General features: G+C 36.7%; 2 protein-coding genes across 4 annotated transcripts in view; one reads left to right on the top strand and one right to left on the bottom strand.

Moving 5' to 3' along the window:
- The window catches only part of LOC131148555 (protein CLT1, chloroplastic-like), a 46,464-nt gene extending 21,678 nt beyond the window's left edge, over window positions 1–24,786 (top strand). The window contains exons 5-10 of one of the 3 annotated variants that reach the window (XM_058098333.1): window positions 1,633–1,732; window positions 1,830–1,865; window positions 2,321–2,371; window positions 2,492–2,615; window positions 3,823–3,948; window positions 24,466–24,786. In XM_058098333.1, the coding sequence (XP_057954316.1) occupies window positions 1,633–1,732; window positions 1,830–1,865; window positions 2,321–2,371; window positions 2,492–2,615; window positions 3,823–3,948; window positions 24,466–24,503 (475 nt within the window). In that variant the 3' untranslated portion in view covers window positions 24,504–24,786. Of the gene's footprint in view, window positions 1–1,632; window positions 1,733–1,829; window positions 1,866–2,320; window positions 2,372–2,491; window positions 2,616–3,822; window positions 3,949–10,321; window positions 10,667–11,585; window positions 11,940–24,465 lie in introns of those variants that run through there. The other 2 variants (XM_058098332.1, XM_058098334.1) reach the window with 2 other exon arrangements.
- Window positions 12,756–15,793, bottom strand: LOC131148554 (uncharacterized). The gene is made up of 2 exons (XM_058098331.1): window positions 15,596–15,793; window positions 12,756–14,914 (listed from the first exon to the last, which is right to left on the bottom strand). The coding sequence occupies exon 2, from the start codon at window positions 14,889–14,891 to the stop codon at window positions 12,930–12,932; it is 1,962 nt and encodes a 653-aa protein (XP_057954314.1). The 5' UTR covers window positions 14,892–14,914; window positions 15,596–15,793; the 3' UTR covers window positions 12,756–12,929.
- Window positions 24,787–25,831: the final 1,045 nt, after the last annotated feature.

The following is a 25,831-nucleotide window of genomic DNA, read 5'->3' as shown; positions in this document are numbered from 1 at the left end:
GTCCCAGCCTGTTCTTCCAGCATGCTAATTCTCTCAGCATTGGTAGGTGCCATGGTCATTTACCAAAGCTTTCTCAATCCCACAACGAAGGTAACTGAATTCACGAAGCAACTAACCGAGCTCTGACACTAGGTGTCACGGGCCAACTATTTCACACCTTTGTGAAAGGACCATGTGGTGCTAGCTAAAGCTTTCTTGCTTAACTAGCCAGCTTGTCGTTTACCACAATTCATCCACAAAACACTTTTATTATCATTCAATCAATATATCAGTAGAAGTAGTAAGCAATTTTGAAAGCAGTGGCAAGCAAGCAGTAAACATTGAAGCAACGTAATTCATTAACAACACCTCCGTTAACATTGTGTATTTAGTGAGGGAGACAAGTAAGCTAAACATGTTGACAATACCTAGTGAGTTTTACAAGATTGATGAACACTCACCCTCTCCTAAAGAGCTTTACATGCAATTCTCATCCTAGCACTAGGAAACATCAAAGTAACCAAGGAGTCATACTGCCTTATTTGGAATACAAAGAAACTACTACTAGAAAATAAACCAACACTAGTATTTACATGATGGAAACCCATCCCAAACGCATGAGACAAGCGGTCACAGGCAAGCATAATACCCTAAACAAGCTCAGCTCGTGACGAAAGCAGGGAGCCTTGTGGCCTAGGACACCCTTTATGATTGTGTGGCTTTGTTTATTTTATTTATTTAGGGTACTTTGTCCTTGTCTTGGTCCTTGTGATTTATACATATTACTAAAATCATGAGATAGTTATGTCACATGCCTGTTTTGGAATTTGTACTTTTAGCAACAAGCATATTACTGAAGGAAAGCCTTGGCGCAATGGTACAGTTTTTTGTCATGTGGCCTGGAGGTCATGGGTTCGAGGCATGGAAATAGTCTCTTGCAAAAATATAAGCTAAGGTTGAATACCACAAACCCGTTAGTAAATGGGAGCTTTGTGCACTAGGCTGCCTTTTTTTTTTTAATATTACTGCAAATGAATTTCTAATTAAGTCATATTTCATACTCATCTTAATAACATTATAGTACTAATTTTGATATTTTTTAAACATTAATTGTTCCTTAAAAAATTTATGTACATGGCATGAAGATATCCCAATTGATTTTGGCATTACATTTGATGATGGAATTGAACTTGTTAAAATAACCTCATACCTGTTAGTTTTTCCCCTTCCTAAAATAGCCGAAATCCCAACGTTTGTTCCTTCCTCCTTGCATGGCAGTAAGAGGAATGGACTGTTCTCTGCCCTTTGATAACTGTCCAAAGATAGTGCATATCAAGGACAGTGTAGAGATGAACTCTTGATATTTTCCAATAGCAGTGCGTGACTGTGAGAGTGTGAGTATGCTTCTAATCCAAATTATCTGTAGTTCTGTCAGTTATTAATTGTTACTTATCTGGCTCGTCTTATAATTCAAATACTTTAATTCAATAATGCTCATTACAGTTGCAATTAATGAAGTTGAATGAACTTTTATCTCTGATTATGAATTTAAAATAAAGTCACCCCACTGGCACTGTTTATATGTGAATAATCATTATGTCAATTTCATTATCATGAAATTTAGATGGTGAGTACTCATCTATGTTTTTGCAGTGGATCTAATGCTGGTCATTCAGTAAAGGAAGCCAGTGTTTTTTGGAGTCTTTTGATGATACTATCTTTTTTGTTTCAAGCTGCTGATACAGTACTAAAGGTTGTTCGCAATCTAGATGATGCCGAAAAATCTAAACTTTTCTTCATTTCATTTTGTATTACTTTAATCTAACAAGCCACAATTTTATTGTATGTAGGAAATAATTTTCTTGAATGCTGCTAAGCAGTTAAAGGTATGTATGCTGGCAGACACCATTTATATGTGTTCAGACTGAATAAGTTCTGATGTCCAGGCCTCTGCTTTATATGAAGTTGGAGGCCAAAAGGAAATGAATAATTTGTCACAAAATTGTTGATGTCACATTAGTTTTTTTAATGATGGAGAAAACATCGAGAGCTAACAAAAGAGAAAAAGAAAAAGGTGATCAGCACCAAGAGTTGAGGATAGAAAATATTAGTGTCATTAACAATTTAAAATTTTTATAAATGATTCTGAACTTTTAAGAAATGCCAAAATATGCTCACTTGAAATGCTATAGCAAATGAGTTCCAAAGACCTTTTATTATTTGTCAGAATGTCAAGTTTTGTGACGGGTAGATTTGGACTATATGCAACTTGCAGATAATGTTCATTCCCTCATGATGAAAATCGGGTGATATTAATTTGAATTTTTTTTTATTCTCTCAGAGAGGTTCTGTGGATCTATTTGTTGTAAATTCTCATGGATCTGCTTTCCAAGTAAGAACTGTGCAGTGTCGTAAAATTTTTTGTATCTTCAATTATAGATCATCCTTTAAAATTGTTTCTTCTGCAAATCAAAATGGAAGAATAATTTGATGTTGTTTACGTTTTGTGCAGGCACTTTTCATATGCTTACTTCTTCCCTTTCTGTCAAAGTTATGGGGCATTCCTTTTAGTCAATTGCCAAACTATCTTAAAGACGGTGCTGCCTGCTTCCTTAATCTTGGTACTCTCTCAAGTGGTAAGCTATGGTTTGCTCAAACCTTATCTTATTTCACTAAAGAAATCTATGTTCCTTTCTATACTTTTCCTTCGTGAGCTAGTAAGCCATATATAAATTATTCTTTGACATGTTTAAGTGGCATAGTTGTATATCATCAATGCAGCCTTTCATTGAGTGAACTCTTAAAGAATTTGTCCCATTTTATTAGACTATTAGTTGCTCAGTAGGAAGATCTATGAAGCCTGTAGTAAAATAGCTTGCAATGGGTCCTTGATTTGTCAAGCAAGACTGGAGGATCTCCAAGGCTCATAGTAGTACTGGTCCTTCTACAGTTACATATAACATAGCTGATTTTACTTGTGTAGCAAATTTGGAACCATCCATATTTTGGCATCTTTCAGATAACAAAATTAAATCCATAACAAAAAAAAGTTTTTTCTTTTTTAGGCATGAAACGACAAGGTAATATCTAGAATGGTGAAAGGAACTGATAAGAGTGAGAATCTTGTCAACTGTGGTCGCTACCAGCTCAACCCTGTCTCATTGGTTTTTTTTTTTTTTTTTAAAACCTAATTGTTAATTGACTTTGCTTTGAATAATTCTAAATGACCAAAATTCTAACAACCTAATGTCTTGAAAAAAAATCAAATGGAATCTTTAAAAAGTCATAGATGACAGAACATCAAAAGCAATTCTGTTAAAGACTTATCAATAAACTTGGCCGGAGGACAACACATCCACAAAACCTACGTGTCCAAAATTTCTTAGGATAAAAGGATTAGATTTGTAGATAACATTCATGGGCATTTTTATTCTTCTTTCCTTCCAACCCTCCTCCCCCTGAAAAAAAAAGAAGATAAAAAGAGCTTATCAGATTGAACAATATGTAAAACATAAGCTGTTCATGTCCATGTGATCTAAATTAATTTGTTTGAAATTTTAATGCTAAGTTTACATGTAACATGATGAAAATTTAGGCTGTTAAGTATGGGGATGATGTCTTGTATTGGTTGAAGTCATTCATCAATATTGCAAGACTTACACGATGCTTGTTGAATTAAAAAAAAAAAAATTCTATGTATCTACATATGTAAGAACAAAAATGATGGCAATGCAACTTTGCTTGGGTAGTTGGTTCGGAAAAAATAGCAATGTTTCCGCTGAAATAGTTAGCAGCATAAACAGGTGACGCTAATATTATTACTTTGGTATTTGTTTTGCACAGGATGTGATGGCGCACCACTGCTACCATTGCTTTTTGTAGTTGTGAACATGGGCTTCAACATATCATTGCTTCATCTCCTCAAGATTTCTTCCGCTGTGGTATCATGTCTTGCATCTACACTGTCAGGTTAGCATTTAAGATCAGTAGTCATGCTGCCTCCGAAAAGTTTATTTGATAATACTGAGTTTAAATTCAGGCTGGTAAATAAATTTAGGGTTTTTGAGAAGATGTTTACCATCAGCCACCTAATAAAAAATTCCCTAGAATAGTTTGCAAGTGAAAAATTTAGCATTTAGGATCAATACTCCTGCACAAATTGTTTGTTAGATGGGAATCTAAGATTAAGTTTTAATTTCAATTAAGTGAATCGATGAAACTAATCATTTTCAGTAGCCATTTACCAACTGCCACATAATTAAATAGTTGCCAGCATGTTTGCGAGTGGAGGGAAGATATATGTTTACTATAAGTTAAAATAACATTTCAAATTAGAATTTTCTGACTTTTTTTTTTCTGTTGCAAATATTGATTCCAATATGTTGTAGATTTGCTAAACTCAAGATTAAAAACCGCCCATGCAATCAATAACCAACACCTGCTCAAAAAGAAAGAAACAAATGATACAACCAAGAAAAAATTTAACACGGTTCAGCCAACAATGCTATGTCCACACCTCCATGGTGGTATTCTTCTCTATTGAAGATCAACAACTCAAAACAAAGCAGCTAGCAAGCCAAGAGTTTAATCTCAAATCCGAGCATAAAGACCCTTCTACAATCTTAAGCCTCTAGGTTGTAATAAAAGATTTCCGAAGGTGTTTCTTCAATGACTAAGATGCTCTCTCTTTCTTACTTGACCTACATTAAAGCCCTTGTAGGCCCAGAAATCTCCATTTTTAGAGGAAATGTGCCCTGCTAAGTGCAGGAGCCTTGAATCACAAGACATTCCATAGCCGAGAGGCAATTGTTTACCAAGTTCTCTGTATAGATGTTGGAAAACTAGAAGCCTGGAAAAGAATGACATTTTGTATTCAATAAAAATTGGAAGTGAATAATGAAAATTATTTTTACATGACTAAATGGGCCCTCAGTGTCTATAGTACTTTTGGTAGAGGACAAATATTATGAGGATTAACGTGGAAAGGAAGCTGATCTTCATGGAAAGCAGGGGGTATCAAAAGAATTTTGTGTGTGTGTGAATATTTTATTTTATTTTTTTGTTTTTATATGAATACAAACTTAAATTGTGCACATATCATTTCCATCTAAGGATTTCTTGGATTGGAGAATAGCTTCTGCTGAGGTGTTGGGCAGGCCCTAGTTAGGTTGAAAGAGTTCAATCCAAAAACCAGTTGTTACTAATCAAGGTTGGGGTATGTAATTGAAAACATGTCTCTTCTACATTTCGATAAACTACCAATCCAATAAACAATATAAACTATTATGAAAATAAATCAATTATATTTAGAAGTAATGAAACAATCTTAATCACATATTTATATTATTAAAAAAATTAATTAGCTAACATTGATAGGGTTATAATCTTATTAGTTTGTTAGAGACCTAGTTAATCCCTAAATACTTAACACTAATTGGGTTTATGGGTACCAAAATTATAACCAAGCTTTTGCAATCATTTGGCAGAGTCAATAAAATGCAACACATAATGTACAAGTCTCCCATGCCATGTTGGGAGCCAAGGCATGATGTATACAGCCTTATCTTGTCATTTGGACAGGCTGTTTCTGTGGCTTGAACTTACGATGTTTTGGTTGGGGTGCCACATCCTTGCTGTTGGGCCATCGTTGAAGAGGCTATTTTGGTAGACTCTACAATTTATAACAACAATTTTACAATATTTTCATGCATGCATTATTTTTCACAAAAAGCACAAAGTGTTTTCTGTCAGTTAGATACGGTGCCATAATTAGTCTCTCTAATTATGGCATGATTTTATATTATTGCTGTAGATATTCTGTGATTGGTAGGCTGATTGTAGTTGATATTCTGTAATTAATAGCCTGATTGTAATTACCTTAATTAGTCTCCTAGATAGTTGTAATTGCTGATTTTTAGTCTTGTAAATGATGTTTCTATTTTCTATATAATACAAGAACCCTCACAGAGAGAGGAATTCAATCCAATTGACATGGTATCAGAGCGTTATCTCATTTAGGGTTGTTCTAATTTTTTTTTTTTCTATGGGTAGCGGCAATTTCTGGGTTGTCGGCAATTTCTGACTGTCGGCAGTTTTTGTTGGATTTCTGGTGGGTGTTAAACTGCTATTCGGCAGTTTCTATTGGGTTGGGATTGGGCGGTTGCTTCTGTTTGCTTCAGAATCTTTGGTGGTTGTCGATCAGTGGTGTTCGGTTATCCTTTTCTGGTGGCTATCGGTGTTCTGTTTGGTCACAAATCTTTGGTGGTGTTGATCTATGGAGAGTTTCTAGTGCATATCTTTGCCAATTCAAGTTTCTGGAGGTCCCACCAAAGGCTCTTGACACGTGAATTAGGTTTTATTTTTTGTGATTCAATTTTTTGTTGGGTTTCATCATGTCTTCTAGTGTTTCCTTTGGGGGTTTCTTCATGTCTTCTAGTGATTCCTTTAGGGTGCAATTTAATGGAAAAAATTACTTTGCTTGGGAATTCCAGTTTCGTTTATTTGTTACGGGGAAAGAATTGTGGGGCCAGATTGATGGTAGTGATCCAGCTCCTACAGAGCTTAAGGAGTTGGCCAAGTGGAAGGTCAAAGATGCACGTGTGATGTCTTGGATTTTAGGGTCGGTTGATCCTTTTATTGTGCTCAATTTAATGGCCTATAAAACTGCGAAGACTATGTGGGAGTACTTGCTAAAGGTTTATCACCAGGATAATACTGCACGTCAATTTTAGTTGGAATATGAGATAGCTAGTTACACAAAGCAATCTCTCCATTCAGGAGTATTTTTTTGGTTTCTAGAATTTATGGGGAGATTTTTCTGATGTGGTTTATGCGAAGGTACCTACTGCATCTATCTCTACTATTTAAGCTGTTCATGAGTAGAGCAAGAGAGATCAATTTCTGATGAAATTGCGCCCTGAATTTGAGGCTACTCGCTCAAATTTACCATCTTTGGATGTTTGTTTTGGAGAATTACTTCGCGAGGAGCAGCGCCTTTTCACACAGGCTGAGTTCCAGCAGGATGCTAACTTGAATCCCATTGCTTATGCAGCCTACGGGAGAGGGAAGGGTAAGGATATGCGCAAGGTCCAGTGTTTCAACTGCAAAGAGTATGGTCATATTGCTGCCAACTGTGCAAAGAAAGTGTGCAACTATTGTACGAAACAAGGACACTTTATCAGAGAATGTCCCACTCGGCCTCCAAACCGTCACACCACTGCTCATCAGGCTATAGTGAACACTTCTTCTACTCCAAGGATGTCCTTAGCTTCTTCGTCTGTCGTTGGATCCTCTAGTCTTACCCCTGAAGTGGTCTAGCAAATGATCATGTAAGCTTTTTCTGCCTTGGGGCTTCAAGGTAATGCTTCGCATAAGTCTTGGCTTATTGATTCTGCTGCATCCAATCATACAACCAAATCATCTGATGCATTGTGCAATGTTCGTCCATATCATGGTTCGTTGCAAATCCAGGTAGCTGATGGAAGTCATTTAGCTATTAATGAAACAGGAGATATCAATCCTTCATTCAAAGATGTTTGTGCATCTCCTAGATTGTCTAATAATCTTATTTCGGTTAGCCAGTTAGTTGAGAAAAACTGTGATGTCCATTTTTCTTGTGATGGTTGTCTTGTGCGAGATTAGGTGCCGGGGAAGATACTCGTGAAGGGGCCTAAAGTTGGCAGAATCTTTCCACTGCCGTTTTCTATTCCTATTAGTTTATATTTGGCTTGTATGACAGTTAATACTTTGAGTGAAGTATGGCATAAATGTTTGGGCCATCCAAACTCTGTTGTGTTGTCTCATATGTTAAAAATCTGGTTTGTTAGGCAATAAAGAACGTGTTTCTAAACACTTGCCATTTGATTGTTCTATATGCAAACTTGGTAAGAGTAAGACTCTGTCGTTTCCTTCTCATGGTAGTCGTGCTGCAAAATGCTTTGATATTGTGCATAGTGATGTGTGGGCCATTTCTCCTATAAATTCTTATGCTCGATATAAATATTTTGTGACATTCATAGATGATTTCAGTTGGTATACCCAAGTCTATTTTCTTCGGGCCAAATCTGAGGTCCTATCTATTTTTCAAAACTTTGTTGCATATATTGAGAACCAATTTTCTACATGTATTAAGATGTTGAGGTCTAATTCTGGTGGAGAGTACATGTCCCGCGAGTTTCATGATTTCTTACATCACAAAGGAATTGTCTCTTAGCATTCTTGTCCTTATACTCCTCAGCAAAATGGGGTAGGGGGAACAAAAGAACCGACACCTCTTTGATGTTGTTTGCACATTTTTTCTTGAATCATCTGTGCCGTATAAATTATGGATTGAGGCATTATCTACTGCAATTTACTTAATTAATGGACTGCCCTCTCAGGTCTTGAATTTTGATTCTCCTTATTACCGTTTTTACCATCATCCTAGCTATCTTAATTTGCATACTTTTGAGTGTGTTTGCTTTGTTCATTTACCTCATCATGAATGTCACAAACTCTTTGCTCAGTCTATTAAATATGCCTTTATGGGTTATAGTATTTCCCACAAAGGTTATGTTTTCTATAATTCTTGTGCTAACAAATTTCGTATATGTTGTAATGTTGTTTTCTTTGAAAATCAATGTTTCTTTCCTACACATGTTGAGTCGTTGCTTGAGATTAGTATTCTACCTTGTTTTGATGAATTGCCATCTCTTCCTAACCGGTTCAAACCCGGACTTGTGTATATACTCGACGTAGACCAACTTTGCCTCTTCTTGAGACTGACCCTTCATCTGAAATTGTTCCTAAGATTGACATGACATCTGAGAATGGTCCAATTAGTTCTCCCATGCCTCCTAAGCCTGGTCCTCGACGATGTACCTGGGTATCACGTCCTCTTGATTGGTATGATGATTACCACACTTCTTTTAACACTACTTTGTCGTCTATTTCCATTCCTACATGCTTTTCAGAGGCTGTTAAACATGAATGTTTGCAAAAAATGATGGATGAGGAACTTTAGGCTCTCCAGGACAATCATATCTGGGATATTGTTCCTTGCCCCTCTACTGCTAAAGCCATTGGTTGTAAATGGGTTTTCTCGGTTAAGCTCCACTCTGATGGGACTCTAGACAGGTACAAGGCACTCTTAGTTGCACTTGGGAACAGACAAGAATATGGGGTGGACTATGAGGAGACATTTGCTCCTGTGGTGAAGATGACTACACTGCGTATGATTCTTTCGATTGCCGCCTCCCAAGGCTGACCACTTCACCAGATGGACGTAAAAAATGCTTTTCTTCATGGTGATCTCAAAGAGGATATTTAAATGAGTCCTCCTCCGGGTTTGTTTTCTTCTCCGTCATCTGCAGTATGTAAGTTAAAGCGATCTCTTAATAACTTAAAACAGTCTCCCCAAGCGTGGTTTGAGAAATTCAGGTCTACTTTGATTTGTCTCTCCTTTGTTCAAAGCCAATATGACTCTTCTTTGTTTCTGTGCAAGACTTCGACTGGTCTCATTCTCTTACTTGTATATGTGGATGATATTGTCTTTACTGGCACCGATTCCAACTTGATTGATTATCTTAAGCAGAATCTTCAGGCTTCTTTTCATATGAAAGATCTTGGTCCTCTTACGTAATTTTTGGGTTTGGAAGTGCACATGGATTCTTTAGGTATATTCTTGAATCAATGCAAATATGGATTTGCCTTCGGTGGATACTCCTATGAAGGTCAATGTGAAATATCGAAGTGAGGAGGGTGATCTTCTTTTTGATCCCACTATCTTCCGACAGTTGGTAGGGGGCTTGAACTATTTGACTATTACTCGATCTGATATTTCCTTCACTGTATAGCAGGTTAGTCAGTTTATGCAAACTCCCTGTGACCTTCATTTAGCTGTTGTTCATAGTATTATTCGATATCTTCGAGGGTCACCTGGTCATGGGTTGTTCTTTCCAACTGGCGCTCCGCTTTGCCTTGTCACTTATAGTGATGCGGATTGGGCCGATGTCCCGATAATCAGCGGTCTGTCACGGGTTGGTGCATGTTTCTTGGTGATTCCTTGATTTCTTGGAAAAGTAAGAAATAAGCTCGTGTTTCTAAATTCTCAACTGAATCTAAATACTAGGCAATGTCTACTGCATGTTTTGAGATTGTTTGGCTTCGCGGGCTTCTAGCTGAGCTCGGTTTTTCTCAATATGATTTTACTCCTCTTCATGTTGATAATACTAGTGCCATTCAAATAGTTCCTAATCTTGTTCATCATGAGCGTACAAAGCACATTGAAGTAGATTGTCATTCTATTCGAGAAGCCTTGGACACTCGGATTATATCTCTGCCTTATGTTTCTACTCACCTGCAGATAGCTGACATCTTCACGAAGGCTATGACACGACGGCACCATCAGTTTCTTGTGGGCAAATTGATGCTTCTTGATCGGCTAGCATCAATTTGAGGGGGAATGGCAATCAGATAAGGTGCCATAATTAGTCTCTCTAATTATGGCATGATTTTATATTATTGTTGTTGATATTATGTGATTAGTAGGCTGATTGTAATTGATATTCTGTAATTAATAGGCTGATTGTAATTGCCTTAATTAATCTCCTAAATGGCTGTAATTGCTGATTTTTAGCCTCGTAACTGACATTTCTATTTGCTATATAATATGAGAACCCTCACAGAGAGAGGAGCTTTAAACTTTTAACATATTAAGCATTATGAAGTTCTTTTGGAATTGAAATTAAAAATTATATTGAATTTTTTTTTAAAAAAAGAGCCCTGAATTTTTGCCTTCATGGTCAGGACCTTGAGCACTATGCTGCATGTTAATTAGCAAGCATGAGTGTAGCAAACAAGCTAGTGGTGGCATTTTAGTGACTTGTGAATGCTCAGGATAATGTTATAGATATCCTCATTTTATTAGAAATCTGATTAATTCAAATTTAATGTGCTTGTTGCTGGATGACTGCAAGAAAAAAAAAAGCATGCATGCACTTTCTTTCTTTAGTCGACCGATCAAAACCCAATGTCTAGGGTTACTTGATGGAGGCTTTGAACCATGTGGGGAAGCATTTGTAGTTTTGTTGCCAGTCATTGTCAAGAAGAAAAAAAAAATCTCAATGACTAGGTTTCTGGCTGAGTGGTCCCTCTTATTCCTAAGAAACCAGAGAGAAAGAGTGCTTGGCTGTTAGGGGTTTAGGAGTACACTGACTTATGTGTGTTCAGTTGTATTGGACTTCTTATATTTTGAGGCAAGATAATAATTTGAGTATCAATGAGAGTCTATTTAATATGAGGTGGTTAAAACCTCTAGAGGAAAGATTACCAAGAGAACAAAATAAAAAAGAAAAAAATATTCGAACAAAGCAAAGTTCTGCATAAATTTATGTGTTGGGGAAAATGACACTTATGATTGGTAGTTACAAATGAACAACTAAATATGGTTTATGCATTCTTAGCGTTATCTATATGTTGTCCAAAAACTCATCAGATAATTTTTTAATCTCTCATTTGAATTCCCCAAGAGTGGTGTAAATTGGAGCATGGCCTTTTTCTCCTTCTCATGTTGGTTAATACTGTGCTACCACTAACATGACAGTTCTAATCTTGGTCTTGCATTGCAGTGCCATTATCAGTTTATATATTCACTTTTCCATTACCGTACCTTGGTGTGGCATCTTCTCTTCCAACTGGCTTCTTGACAGGCGCCATCATCCTCATCATTGGCTTGCTTACGTATGCTTGGAAGCCCTCGCCACATATTCCCAGTGTTGCCCAGCCGTCTCCCCAGTAGACCATATTCATCAATCACTGTTTTTTGCTCTCCACAGCAGCAACTCTTCTCCCATGGCCCAAAAGAAGAGAAGGTTGCTTATTGTAATTGTAATTTAGTATAATAAAATGCTGAATATGAATTATTCTTAATAAGAATTCATTCATATTATCTAATTAATAAGATTTTTCTTAGAGTAGAAAAATAATGTCGACATTTTATTCCTGTCTTCCAACAAGATTGCAAATCAGTAATGCTGTGCTTGACATCAGTTCATAAAGAAAAGCAGGACGCTAAACAAAACCCAACCCCCCCCCCCCCTTCCCTCTCCTTTTGATAACAGAAGTTCATTGATAGAATAGGAATGTAGAAACAGCTGAATAAGGCATCTCCTATTCGAAACTCTGGGTTACCCCAGAAAAAATAAAAAGGGAAAGCCAAAAAGATCACTAAAAAAATTAGAAAAACACATCCCCTTGAATTTCCCATTACCCACAAACCAAAGAGGAGCCAATTAGCGACTTTTGGAGCATGACTTTGGGTTCGGCCTTCTATCATGAACTCCAGCAATCCAAATTCCGCCTGTTATTCTCCCCGACTGTTCTTATTCTTTTGCTTAGCAAATTACACAAATAAATAAAATGGAAATAACCCCCAAAGCTCACTCTCTGCGTGCATGTACGTGTTTTTCCCTCACTTAGTAAACGAGAGAGGAAAGAGAGGAAAGAATAGCATTTTCTCCAGAATTTTACAGCACATTATCGGTTGAGGATGATGCTCTTTTCCCCAATAAAACAGTTTCTTAACCTAAAGAAAAAAAAAAAAAGAAAGAGAGTAATATCCAAAGATTTCAAAAAAAAAAATAAAAAATAAATAAATAAATAAAAATTGTATCTTAGATGTATCCCTAGTTCGTCACTTTCAACTTCCCATGCTCGGTTGCACATTACAAGTTAAACCCACAAGCCATTACAAAGAGGAACAATGTTTGTACCAAGAACCAGTTCAAAAAAGGAAAATATAAAGCAAAGGGGTTTTGGATTTTGCCCATCACTAAAATGTTAGCACCAACAACCCATAAACACATTAGCATTATAAGAACAAACAGCTAAACATCAAATCCAAACACATATTTAAAGTCTTTCAGTTTTTCCTTTCCTTTTTTAATGTATTATTCAAAGTTTCTCTTCCCTCATTACACAAAAGGGGAAGAAACAAACTGTCTGGGTAAGCTAAAAAGGTCTTTCCCTTCAAAGGGTGAAGTCCACTCGCGGGAACCTCCTGCAGATGCTTCCACAGTTGCTGCTCCAGCATCCTGCAACCCCGAAAAAGGAACACCATTCCCATGGGAAGGAATCAATCTCATGGGTGGCCCAAGACCAACTGCAGAAGCATGTGACTCATACATGTGATCATTCTTCGCAAATGAAGCCATCCCCAGCCACGATCCATTGGGTTTTAAGGATGGCAAACCACGATCCAGTGACCAGTCTATGCTGGTATAATCCAATGGCTGCATTGAGTCACTAGTATTCCACTCCACCGCAGAAGATGGGTCTGAGGTACTGCTCAATCCCACCCCTGAGAAGAGACCAAGGGAAGAAGCAGCAGCGAGTGTTGAAGTACCAGTTGTGCTCCAGGAACCATTCCCCTGGTTTGTTCCCAAAAGATCCACTGGGCCACTGCCTGGAACAAATTGTTGGTGCTGTCCATAATGAATTTGCTGGTACAACTGATTCGAACTTGGATTGCTTGGGCTAATGTTTCTTGTGCTGGGAATGTGCGGCAACACTCCATTGGTGTGGGTAATTTCAATACTATTAGGATACCAACCAGCAGCTGTTCCAGGCGGAGACAAGCTAATGCTTGTAGCTGGCATCTGCTTCGTTTTGATGGATTTGGATCGCTGCATCATAATAACTGGTTCTTTCAGAGGTCCTGACTTAAGAATCTTAGGTTCATTTCCAGCAGTCATATAACTGGTTTCCACATTGGTTGTTTGTGGTGACGGCTGCACAGAGGATGCTGAAGAGTAGGAAATTGAAGGATTTGATTCTGCAACTGGCCATCTTTTCTCATCCATAGTCGCAGTTTGCTGTGGTCTCACCAAATCCAATTTCGGTTGAAGTTTTCTGGAGGTCTGTACATTTTTGCTCCCCAAATCTGAAGGTGTTCTGACAGTAACTGTTGCTTTTGAGTAGTTCAAATCCCTTTCATTCCTTCTCTGCTGTATTGAAGAAGATGGGTTGGATTTTGTCTGTGACCTCACCAAATTCTGACTGGGAGCTACTGACAGCCTACCATTTTTAATGGGAGGATGATCAATGGTTTCTTCTGGCTTAGATGAAGCAGCAGGTGGTTCTTGTTTCTGTACTCTTAAAGCACCTGCTGCCTTCTCAAGATCACCCTCACAAGCAACAACTACTCTTTCAACCTCCTGCTTTGAGCACTTGAATCTAATCTCCATTTCCACAATCCGAGCAAGCTCTTCTGATATATCTATTTTCAAATTATTCCCATCTGCAAGGTTTTGATCCCTGTACTCATCCACTTCTTCATGCCCTTCAAAGAGCCATGTGACCGATTCTTCCACTCTGCCTTCATTTAGCATAAGAGACATTGTTGCCCGCTCCGAAGAAAAGCCCATTGCCACAAGCTGTTGGGCAAGTGCTTCTAGCTTTCTTGACATCAAATAGCCACTGCACCGATCATGCAACTCTTGGGCTCGCTTTTCCTTCTGGCGCTGATGTTTCCTCTCATTTTTCTGACGTATTTTTTCCCGCTTTCCATTATCAGCTCCTGGTATAGTCTCTTGTTTGATAGGAGGACTAGCCGTTTTCTCCTTATGATCTTCTGACTCACCAGACGAACTACCATTGTTGGAAATAGAGTCGTACTCAGCCCCACTTCCAGTGGAGTTTCCACAGTGCTCATCAGTCTCATCTATGCTTCGGAAACGGCCATTAATATGTAGATATGGAGCAGAAGGCATTGGCATAGCCGGATCAAGGGTGTGGAATGTACCCAACAGTGGATCATACACACTGGTTGGGACACCACCAGCAGCATTAGCAGGTCCTGTAATCCTGTTAGAACCCCTCTGTGATTCCTTGCTAGTTTTCTTTTCCTTAGACTTGGATCTGGCTGCGGGTGACATCTTGATGTAAAATTGTAAAGTTTCTGTAATTTGAAGACAATGATAACCTCCCAGTTATTGGAAAATATCACCATTAGGTAAAAGTACCCATTTACAAATTTGTATTTGATACAATGACCCAATACCATATAAATTCACCAGAGACTCGATCCCCAGGGGGGGGGGGGGGAACAGAGAGAGAGAAAGAGACGAGTAAAGAAAAGCAGTCTATGCCAAAACACATGCTAACAATGTGGCTATATGATAAATCATGATATTAGTTGATCATAAATCAAGAAAGAAATATGTAATTCACGATGTTTTGAGAGGCACGGAGAGTCCATATTATTCATCATGTGACAATACAAATCCATAAATTCTCCATCAAACCCAATCTTCTTTACATCAGTTCCTCATTCACAGTCGCTCGAGAAAATCACATACATCACATTAAAACAATTTGTACATTCATATACAATTAAACTGGTACCGAAAACGTCATTGCAAATTACCAGAGTCAGCTCGTTCCGTACCGTTCATAAATTCCATGAACCCAGAAAACCAAATCGCATCAAGAAAACAACAAGCCATTCTCAAATTATGAAACCAAACCCACAAAGGATTTGGAACCTCTAAAATCACGCCCGAACCAAAACACGCAAAATCGAAAGCAAGCTTAGAGAACGAAATCGAAGACGAGGGCTGTGTGCAAGAGAGAGACTGACCTGTCGGACAGAGAAAGCGATGGATCGGGAGAGAGCTGATGGATGGTCGGATTGAGAGGAGAGAGAGAGAGAGAGAGAGAGAGAGAGAGAGAGAGAGAGAGATGCGCGTTATTAGGGTTCCGAACACTGGAAAATTGGAAATACAGATGGACGATTCATATCAATATATTTACCTTTTATTGATAAAAAAAAAAAAAAAAAACATCTGCGGTGATTTTCCCTCTAATAATAATATTATTATTATAAAATTATATTTATATATTAATAATAAAATTATATCTATTAATAAGAAAATTATATCTATATATATAATGTAAATCGTTTTGTGGAATGTCATCATATGAGAGTAAAATAAAATGTTTTTAAAATAATTAAGTTTAAAAATACTTAGATAAAAAAAGTCCGATCTATGTTATAATATAAAAATGATGAAATGGTTGAGGAGCCTCAATAGCAATCTTAATTTTTTGTAATTTTTTTAGAGTTACTGATTAAATAGCTTAATTTGTTCGATGTTATTGATTATTTTTTTATATTAAAAAATAAATTAAATGCATTTGCATTTTTAAAGAAATTTTCTGCATTCAACACATAAATATTTCTTTTATATCCTTATTTTTATTTAATTAAACTATTAAAATTATAAATAATATTAAAAAATTAAAATACTGATTTCTTTTTATTATATTTTTATTTAGAAACTTTATCTTTGTCGATATTTGTTAAATAGTTTAATTCCTCAAATCTTATTCTTTATTTTACGTTAAAAAAGTGAAATAAAATACGTCTCCTTTAGTTTACGAATTTCTTTTAAATCATTATTTTCATTTAATTGATATATACAAAATCTTAAATAATTTCAATGTATTTAAATTGTTGAAAAATAAATTATGGATTTGAGTTTAAATTTTTATTTATTGAAAAGTATGTAAAAAATAGAATAAAACCATTACAAAAATATATATAACTTATATATTTATCGAACTTCATTCTTTCTTCACCATACTCTCTTCTCCTCACCCTTCCTTGCACCAAGGACACAAACACTTCTTTCAAAGCATCCTATTCCTTAAAAATGTGGAAAATACCTATCTTAATTTATCTTTTATTGTTGCCAATGACATGTTAGGTGAAAGTTCATGACATCACACAACAAAAATTACTTTATTTAATTCTCTAAATCTCTTTTATTACCCTATGATTTATTAAGTGTGAAATAAATTGGATTGTTCACCTTTGGCAATTGTCGCAGTCTCCGGAAGAAAGGTTTGAAATGACGAGGAATAATAATATTAAAGGTTCATTGGAGTCGCTACTAACCTATTATTTTCTTAAGTGTTGTTAACTTAGTTAATTACTACTTGTTGATTGGTCTCTTGATTAATCCTAAGGTCAAGGAACCAATAGTTTCATTCTACATTTACTGGAATTAGGATCGAGAGTTTATTTATGCGAGAAGAAGGTATTAGCACCCCATATGCACTCATTCTACGAACGATGCCTAATTAATAATGAATTATCCATAAATTGAATCTAATGGTCTTTAATTAATTTCTTAAATAAATAAATAAATATTAAAATTTTAAAAGAAAATATAAAATAAGGTGCAATTTAAAAATGTCTAATAAGACCTTCAAAGGAGGGAATCTTATTAGATAAACCTCTCTCGAAACTAATATAGGTGAAATCTGAAATACGTCTTTACCTTTTGTTTAATCATTGGGACACACACACACATAAATATATATATATACAAGTAATAATCAAACTATTATGAAATATAGGTGGATTATGTCAACTATGAACATGCCCCATATATTGCATTAATTCATGTCTCATGTGAACCTGCCCCATATATTTGTACTAATAAAGTGTATGTCACCCCATCTTTTACCCCTTAAATTTGCTTAACTATCCATATTGTCCTATAAAAGAGCACCCTCCTCTTCTTATCTGGGACACACATTTGATGCTTCCATGTAATTAGATATATAATGAGGATAAAAGAAGAGGAGAGATAAAGTGAAGAAGGGATAAAGAGAAAATAGAGATATCTTGTACATAGTCGGTTCCATATCATATTGTAATTCCTCCCATGATAGTGAAGTTTTGGTCTCATCCGCCCGTGGAGTTGGCATAACCGAACCACATAAAATTTTCTGTCTCGTATCTATTTATTTTCTATATCTTTTACAACACGTTATTAGCATGAGACTCTAACCAACTAACATATTTCTGTATATTTATACTGCCTTGGTGGACGGTTTTATTTCTATACCGCCCTATATACATATATATTTAAACTACCAATCTCTAGAAGAGATTATAAAATAATCCTCCTGAAGAAACTATATATATATTTAAATCTTCCGTATATATATCTCCCGAAGAGATAGTCCTCCTAAAGAGACAATATATTTAAATTTCTCGTCTACATACTTAATCTTCCGAAGAGATAGATCTCCTAAAGAGATTATATATTTAATCTTTAGAAGAGATGCTATATAAATTTCACGTCTATATATTTAACCTTTAAAATACATATTAAATATGTGACGCCCCGAACCCACCACGTAGGGCCCGAAGTGTAACGATCTGCCTATTTTACTGTAATCATTTTTTTATAACATTTAATATAATAATCCTAATATCCTTTTATCTAAATAACAAAATCAACCTGGACCCATGGGTACCAGGGATATACCTTTAATATAATAATCTTGATATCCTCTGATCTGAATAACAAAATCAACATGGATCCATGGGTACCGGGGATATGCCCAAAACACAATTCTGATACCTAAGCAGCAGGAAACGTAATTTACATCATGTCATACAACCAACCACAATACTAGAGTCGTACTAAGACTATTATATACATACAACCATCCACTAAAAAGACCAAAAGTAGCCTAAGGTCACTTCCCAATAATAAATCCAACCCTAGCTCTACAACTCACCCTTCTGACAGGGTAGCTTGGTCGGACTCTACTGCCGCGGAGCTCTATCTGCTCCTCTACCTGGATTCCCTGAATATTTATATATAGTTGGGGTGAGACACCTCTCAAGGGAAATAAACTAATATCAGTGTGTGGAGTTATAAGCATTTTTGTGTTATACATATAAACAGTATAATAAGCATATTTCGTAAAGTCTATCTGTAGCAGAACTGAGTAAAACATGAATGTCAAATCATAATAAAGCATACTAGATTGCTATACATGAAAATCATCTTATATAACTGTACAATACTGAAATACACTCAGGATGGATAGCTAGCTGATGTCATGTCTTACCCCCACATGACTAGGTTGTGTAGCCCGAAGGCGGGACCTAGCTATCACGCCCCAAACCCTAAAATGGGATCCAACGGTGAAAATGTAACCTAACATGTCCCTGTATCCTATAAAACATCCAAAGATACAGTACAAAGGATGAGGGTTCGACCCCGTGGGGTTCGCAAGCACCCTATACACATCCAAACATAAAGAAATATACGCAGTGGAAAAAGCTCTTTCTATACAAGCATGGTACCATACCAGAGTCCATACAAGAGCAGAACAAGGCTATATCATACAACGTACAATCGGGTGCCCAACATGTCTCAAAATGGCAACCCATAAAACACAAGTCCTAGCACTTACCCAAGCGCTACCTGCAGTACACCTGCCACTACGCTCCCGACACAAGGACGCTAGTTCCGATTACTCGAAGGACCTGAAAAGTATGTACGTTTAGTAGGGGTGAGACACCTCTTAGTAAGGAAGAATGCAAGTTATATCTGTGTGTGGTATTTGAGTGTTATCATGATGCAACATACACGCAGTTAAATGCAGTTCCAATACTAATTTTCACAATAGTGCATACATGCACACACACATGATCAGCAATCCCGGTGTCGTCACACCCTTCGGCCTGAAGTCGGCCCACAACATATGGCGTTGGCTCGTAGCCAACCTACAAACACGGTGCCACCAGCACATGGCTAGCCCCAGACTCCCATGGCATCGTACCGGCGCTAAATTGGTGGATCCACACCCTTCGGTGATCAGCCAGTAAGGCTCACGTCATCAGATATAGAGTCGGACACTCTTGCCAAACATGGCCTAGCGATTTCATACGCCCACGGATATAGAGCCGGACACTCTCAACACCTGGAACAAATTCGGAACCCCGTTCCTACTTGCATATCAACCAAAATACAACACATAAACATGCATGCTCATATAACCAAACAAACCACACCCATTTAGTAATCTAAAATCATGGTTTTCCAATCACATACAGTTTAAACAAGTCAAGGAACGACCATCCCTATAACACAGTATAAATCAACATATACATTTGGTTTTCAACAAAACCAAAGATGCAGCCCATCGCCCCTTTTTTCCCAAAACTGTAATCATGAAAAACCCATAGTTTTCCCCGTTTGATCCCCCCAAATGAGTAGTCAAAACACACACACGACCATGGACCACAGTTCCACCGAGTCTGATTTCAAAAATAACCAATATAAACACAATTCCCCTTAACTTTCCCCCAAATGACCAATCCTGAACTCTAAGGCCCCTAAATAGTGAACTAAGTTCCAAAACCTACAACTAACAGTACAGAATATACTCACAACATTGTTCTCTACAAAACTACCAAATCAGAATTGAAAATCGAGCCTTACCTCGATTTTACGCCAAACCCAAAAATGGCCGAATTGAAAATCTGATTCGTAGAACTTATAGAGAATCCTTCCACGATTCTCGTGGTAACCTCAGATTAACGATTCTCGTGACAAACGATGAAGAAATCTAGAGAGAGAGAGAGAGTAGGAAGAGTTTCTAGAGAGATAGAGAGAGAAAGTGAGATTTCTTAGGTGAGAAGTAATGAAAAAGATATTTATAACTCCTTTAAGCTGCCCTCGTCAACGAATGGTGTCCTCGTCGACAAGATGATGGATTCCTCGACGAATTCTGATATTACTGGTTTCCCAAAATTTATCAGCTTCTCCTTATTGACGAGCCTCTGAATTTCGTCGACGAGATGTACATAGACTTCATCGGCAAACACTGCTAAATTCCCTATTTGCCCTTCTCTTATTTTAATTAAACCCACCTATCACGGTTCGGGTTCTTACACTAGCAATGTCTGGCTGACCATGCTAGATCAATCATAAGTTTGTAAGTACGATTAACATGTCCCATCTGGTCCCAAACTGCTAGGGGGACAACTCCACTCTACACTGAAGCCACATCGACTGTCATCTCCCACACTACTGGTTGTGTGGTAGCGCTATCATAATTCTGAACATATAACTACGGTACCGTGCTCCTAAAACTGAACTAAGCCATACCATCGGAGTTCTGATAACATATAATATGTTTTATATACTGAACATAATTGTTTCGTATTTCATAAATTCTATCTTATCATACATGATTATGGCATCTGCGCCAACATGAATCTCGGCATGTGTGCCGGCATAACATAAAATGAATCATGACATCTATGCCGGCATAACATAACGTGAATCATGACATTTATACCGGCATATCTTAATATACTGAACATAATTTTTCTATACTATTTAATATGTAAAATCACGGTTCCTGTATTGTTTCATAATTGCCTTGAAAACTATCATATCATGCTTGATATGGGAAAAGCATATTATTCTGACATACATAATTATATGGAAATTAAAACTCATGCCACACAGAAATGGCTAACCTACTGAATGTAAAATTTGTTCCCAAAACCATATTTTCTAATAAAACATGTTTAAAACATATCCATGTTCATAAAAGTATTTTCCAAACATAATTATATAATATACGTATTTTCCTGAAAATTTAATGTTGTAAAATAATAAATAATTTCATAGAAATTTCTGACTTAATTTGTCCCCTTACCTGGCTTACTGAGAAGCCCACAAAACACTCAATCCTACACTTGCAGTGCTCCCAGCACAATACCCTGAAATTAACATTTTCTCTAAAAAAAACTTTAATATTATCTTCCCTAACATATTCCCCTCAGTTAGCCTGACCTATAAATCACTCCAGCAAATGTGAAGAGAATCTTCCCAAGAGAGACATGGCAACTTCGGATCGTCAAATCGACAAAGAACCAGCCCAAAATCCTAGAGAAAAGGTGGGGAGACCGAAGTGAGTGAGAGAGAGAGAGAGAGAGAGAGAAGAGATATTTTCATGGGATTTTCTCGCTGGAAATCCGAGTTAGAGCAATTTATACAGCTGCCTTCGTCGACGAGACACGTCACTTTGTCGACGAGGCCAAGTAAAGTGTTTTTCGACGAACACTTATTCATCGTTGACGAACTTCAAAACAGTCCTCTTGGTAGTTTCTCGTCGACAAGACACGTGTCCTCGTCGATGATCCCAATAAGCCACTTCGTCGACGAACGCAAACCTTTTCTCCCTCTTTTATTATTTAAATACTGTAATTCTTTGGATCTCTACACAGAGTGCCATGTAGGAAAACCTGCATAAATCCCTATAATAGTCTCTGATATTATAAATACACAACCCGCCCCCAAACCGGGGTCCTGGGTGTTCCTGTCCATAATTGTAAACATAAACATGCAATGGAAGAAAAACCTCCTCAACACACGTTACCAAAGTTCTAATTGTCCCAAACACACATACAAAACTCCCTATCATTGTATTACAACCCAAAATAACAAAACATGACAATTGCTATCTCACTAGCTCTGATAACCACTACCGCCAGTCTAATTCGCAGCCCCGAAGTATGCTAGACTCGGTTTCCTGTAGGACCTGAAAAAATGAGATGGATTTTGGGGGTGAGACACTTCTCAGTAAGGTGGATCAGATTATCATCAGTGTGTGGGTAACATGAGTTTCAGTGTGAACATAATACCACCATTTATTTAACTGTACATGAAATGGCATTTTAAAACTGTACTAACATGTATAACTGAAAATACATAATTTCTGGATAACATACTATTTGTAACGAACAGAAAAATAATAGTTTTAAAATAATGAAGAGGGAGGAAAATGGAAACAGACACAGAAGGAGGCAGTAGGCTTCATTGACGAACGCTTCGCGTTCGTCGACGACATTGCACTTTGGATGTAATAACCAAGAAGTAATACACAAGGCCTCGTTGACGAAGCCACACCTCGTTGATAAGAAGATCCCGAGAAGGGTTTTTGGACAGTCTGAAATTCGTCGATGAAATTATTAAAGGACTCGTCGACGAGGTGACGTGTCTCGTCGACGAATTCGGTTCTATAAATAGTGAAAACTCGGATTTTTAGACGAATTTTCAGCACAAACCCCCTCTTTCTCTCTATAAAACGCATCTCCCTCCTTCTCTCTTTGATTTCGGGTTCGTTTTACGCCGGATCGACAGTCTGAAGCCACCACAACGCTCCTGGTGAAGTTCTCTGCAAGTTTGCTAGAGCTGATCATTGGTGGAGTTGGTTTGGATTTCGTCCCAATCTCAGGATAAGGCATTTTATTCGGTATTTGTCTTTCCCTCAGTTATAAGAAATATAATACACGAAGAAATATTGATGTTTTGTTCTGAGAGATGTGATTTTCAGGGTGTTAAGAGGAGGACCCTGCGGGTATAGGGCTAGAGTACAGTAGGGACTTTTCAGAGATAAGGTAAGAGAAATATGCTATGCTAGGAAATTTGAATATGTTAATAGAAATTTTACCAACATGTGTGTATACCAGTTATTATGTAGTTTTTCAGAATATGTGTTCTTAAAGTATATGTGGCTTGAGTAGATAATATTTGATGTAGAACTTTATACAGCTTTTCCAGTATATGAAGTTATACAGAACATACAGATATAGCCATATATTCACAGAGATTATATAGAAAAATATACGTACATATATAACTTTTATTTAAATAGTTTCACAAAACAGATATATATATATATATATATATGTATACAAATATTTACTCAGATCAGTATGTTATAGTTTTATACAAATCAGTATATTACAGATGTTTACCCAGAATAGTATATTACAGTTTTACTCAAATCAACATATATAGCATTTATAGTATGTTATGTTTCCTATTACCATAACATACAGAGTATATAGATAGAGTATATAGACAGAGTATACAGACAGATATACAGAGATAACATCAAGAAGCTACAGATACAGTATATAGAGATTGCAGTATTTACAATATAAAAGATAGCGTTATGGTAATTTTGGAAACATGATGAAAATAGTAAAAGAGAATATAAGTATATATATAGTATCAGATCCCTGAGGAATGATTATAGACAGATACAGATAAAGAATACAATGCACGATACCGTTGCTATATACAGAATAGAGTGCAACCACATATCTCAGATAGTGTGCGGATACCGTCAAACTGTGCTCGAAGAGGATGCAGCTCCCTAATTCACCGGGTTGAGGGGACCAGCTTGAGGAGGTAGCAGCCAGTCCCGCGCCTAGGAGAGAATGCAGTTTGGCTGAGCTGAGGTAGTGTAGAGTATATTGACTTATTTGGAGGGCTGACCAAATTAAGTCCTGCCTACAGGCCGCACAACCCTATCATGAGGGGTCAAATCATGACATATATAGAGTTTCAGGGATAAAGCATAGTTATGTATATGTATACAGTTTTACAGTATCTGATGAGTATAGTATGATATTAGCAGTATGAAAAGTAGAAAATGCAGGTGACACAGTTATATTTTAAATTGTGAAAAATGATGGACATGCTTTACAGATTTACTATTTCATTACAGTTCAGTTGTTATTTTAACAGTATGCAACTTAGTCGCCACACACTAGTAATAGCATATTTCCTCTTACTGAGTGTTATCTTATCCTAGTGACTTATCATTTTTCAGGAGATCTAACTGGGCGAGCAGATCAGGCTCGCGGGTAGAGGTTGACTTGAGTTGCCCTTATGGGAAGGGTAGGTATTTTTGAGATAACAGTGTTTTGGGATAGTTTTTTTATTATAGTGGCGTCATTGGGTATTTTGTATTGTAAATATATTACAGAGCTCTATAGTTCTCTGGTATTGTAATATATATAGCAGTTTCCAGTTTTGTGTATCGCTACTTAGTTATGTATGACAGACAGGGTTTCCTCAGTCTAGGATGTTATTTTCAGTATTTTAGACAGATAACATTTATTATATTTAGAAAGAAATAAAAAAAAAATAGCACGTCGTTACACTGTCAGCTCAATATGACCCATTTTTAGTAAATTTGCCCATATATGCATAGAAGAGACAACCTGTACTTCTGAACTAGCATCATCATGCTTTCCCAAAGACATGCTTCCCCCCATGACTGGTTGTGCGGTCCGAAGGCTGGACTTGACATATGGTCAGCTGACCATAGCTAAATCAAAGTAGGTTGTAAATACTCAAAATGCCCATTGGGAGGGTCACCCGGAACTGCATCGGGAGTAGTACTGTACCCAATCCACAAATCAACTATCCATCATCACACTATCATACCCGTGTGATTGCACTCCTTGCCAAATCTATAGCTACAGTATCGTGCTCATCATAATATCTGATTTCCTCAGGGTTCTTAGATCATATATGGTAATTTACATAATAAAAACTGTAATCATGAATTTACTTTCATAAATCTGTATAAAATAGTAGCTGTTCATAATTCTATAAAATATCTATCATATTCTATCTCGATATAAAACCGCTATATCATAACTCGGTGATTAGCCATCATATCAAACTGAATCGTAATTGTATTATCATCCTGTTCATTTCTGCCATTTTAACCATTCTCATGCGACATAAATTTTTACTGATAATTTATAGTATAATAATAAACTGCTAAGGAAAACATATAATTTGCTAAAAACAAAAGGGTGATCATCTGTAGGGTTTAATTTAACTCAAACTATAGATTTTACGGGGAAAATGAGATGACCAACCAATTCATGTTAGTTTTTCCCCAAATTTGTATAATAAGCAAAATTACCATTTTCATAAAACTAATTCATACAGAAAAGCATATATACCATTTCTAAAATCATATACCTCAGTTTAATCTGTTCATATCTCAAAAATAACTAATATAATCTAATCCCCTAACATGTTCCTAGAAAATCTACCTAAAACCTTCAGAAACATGAAACCTTAGTCGTTTATGTAATGTCCTGCTTAATTTATCATATTATAATACGAATTTAATAAATAAGTCAACTCAAACCCGTTGGTAATGGGGACACCTGTCA

This window comes from Malania oleifera, chromosome 2 (genome assembly GCF_029873635.1).
Source record: "Malania oleifera isolate guangnan ecotype guangnan chromosome 2, ASM2987363v1, whole genome shotgun sequence".
NCBI lineage: Eukaryota > Viridiplantae > Streptophyta > Magnoliopsida > Santalales > Ximeniaceae > Malania > Malania oleifera.
Note: the sequence above shows the minus strand (reverse complement) of the source record. Positions and strands in the feature narration are given on the sequence as shown.

Excerpts from the sequence above, each read along its gene's own strand:
- LOC131148554 (XM_058098331.1), bottom strand. The coding sequence starts at position 14,891 with ATGTCACCCGCAGCCAGATCCAAGTCTAAGGAAAAGAAAACTAGCAAG.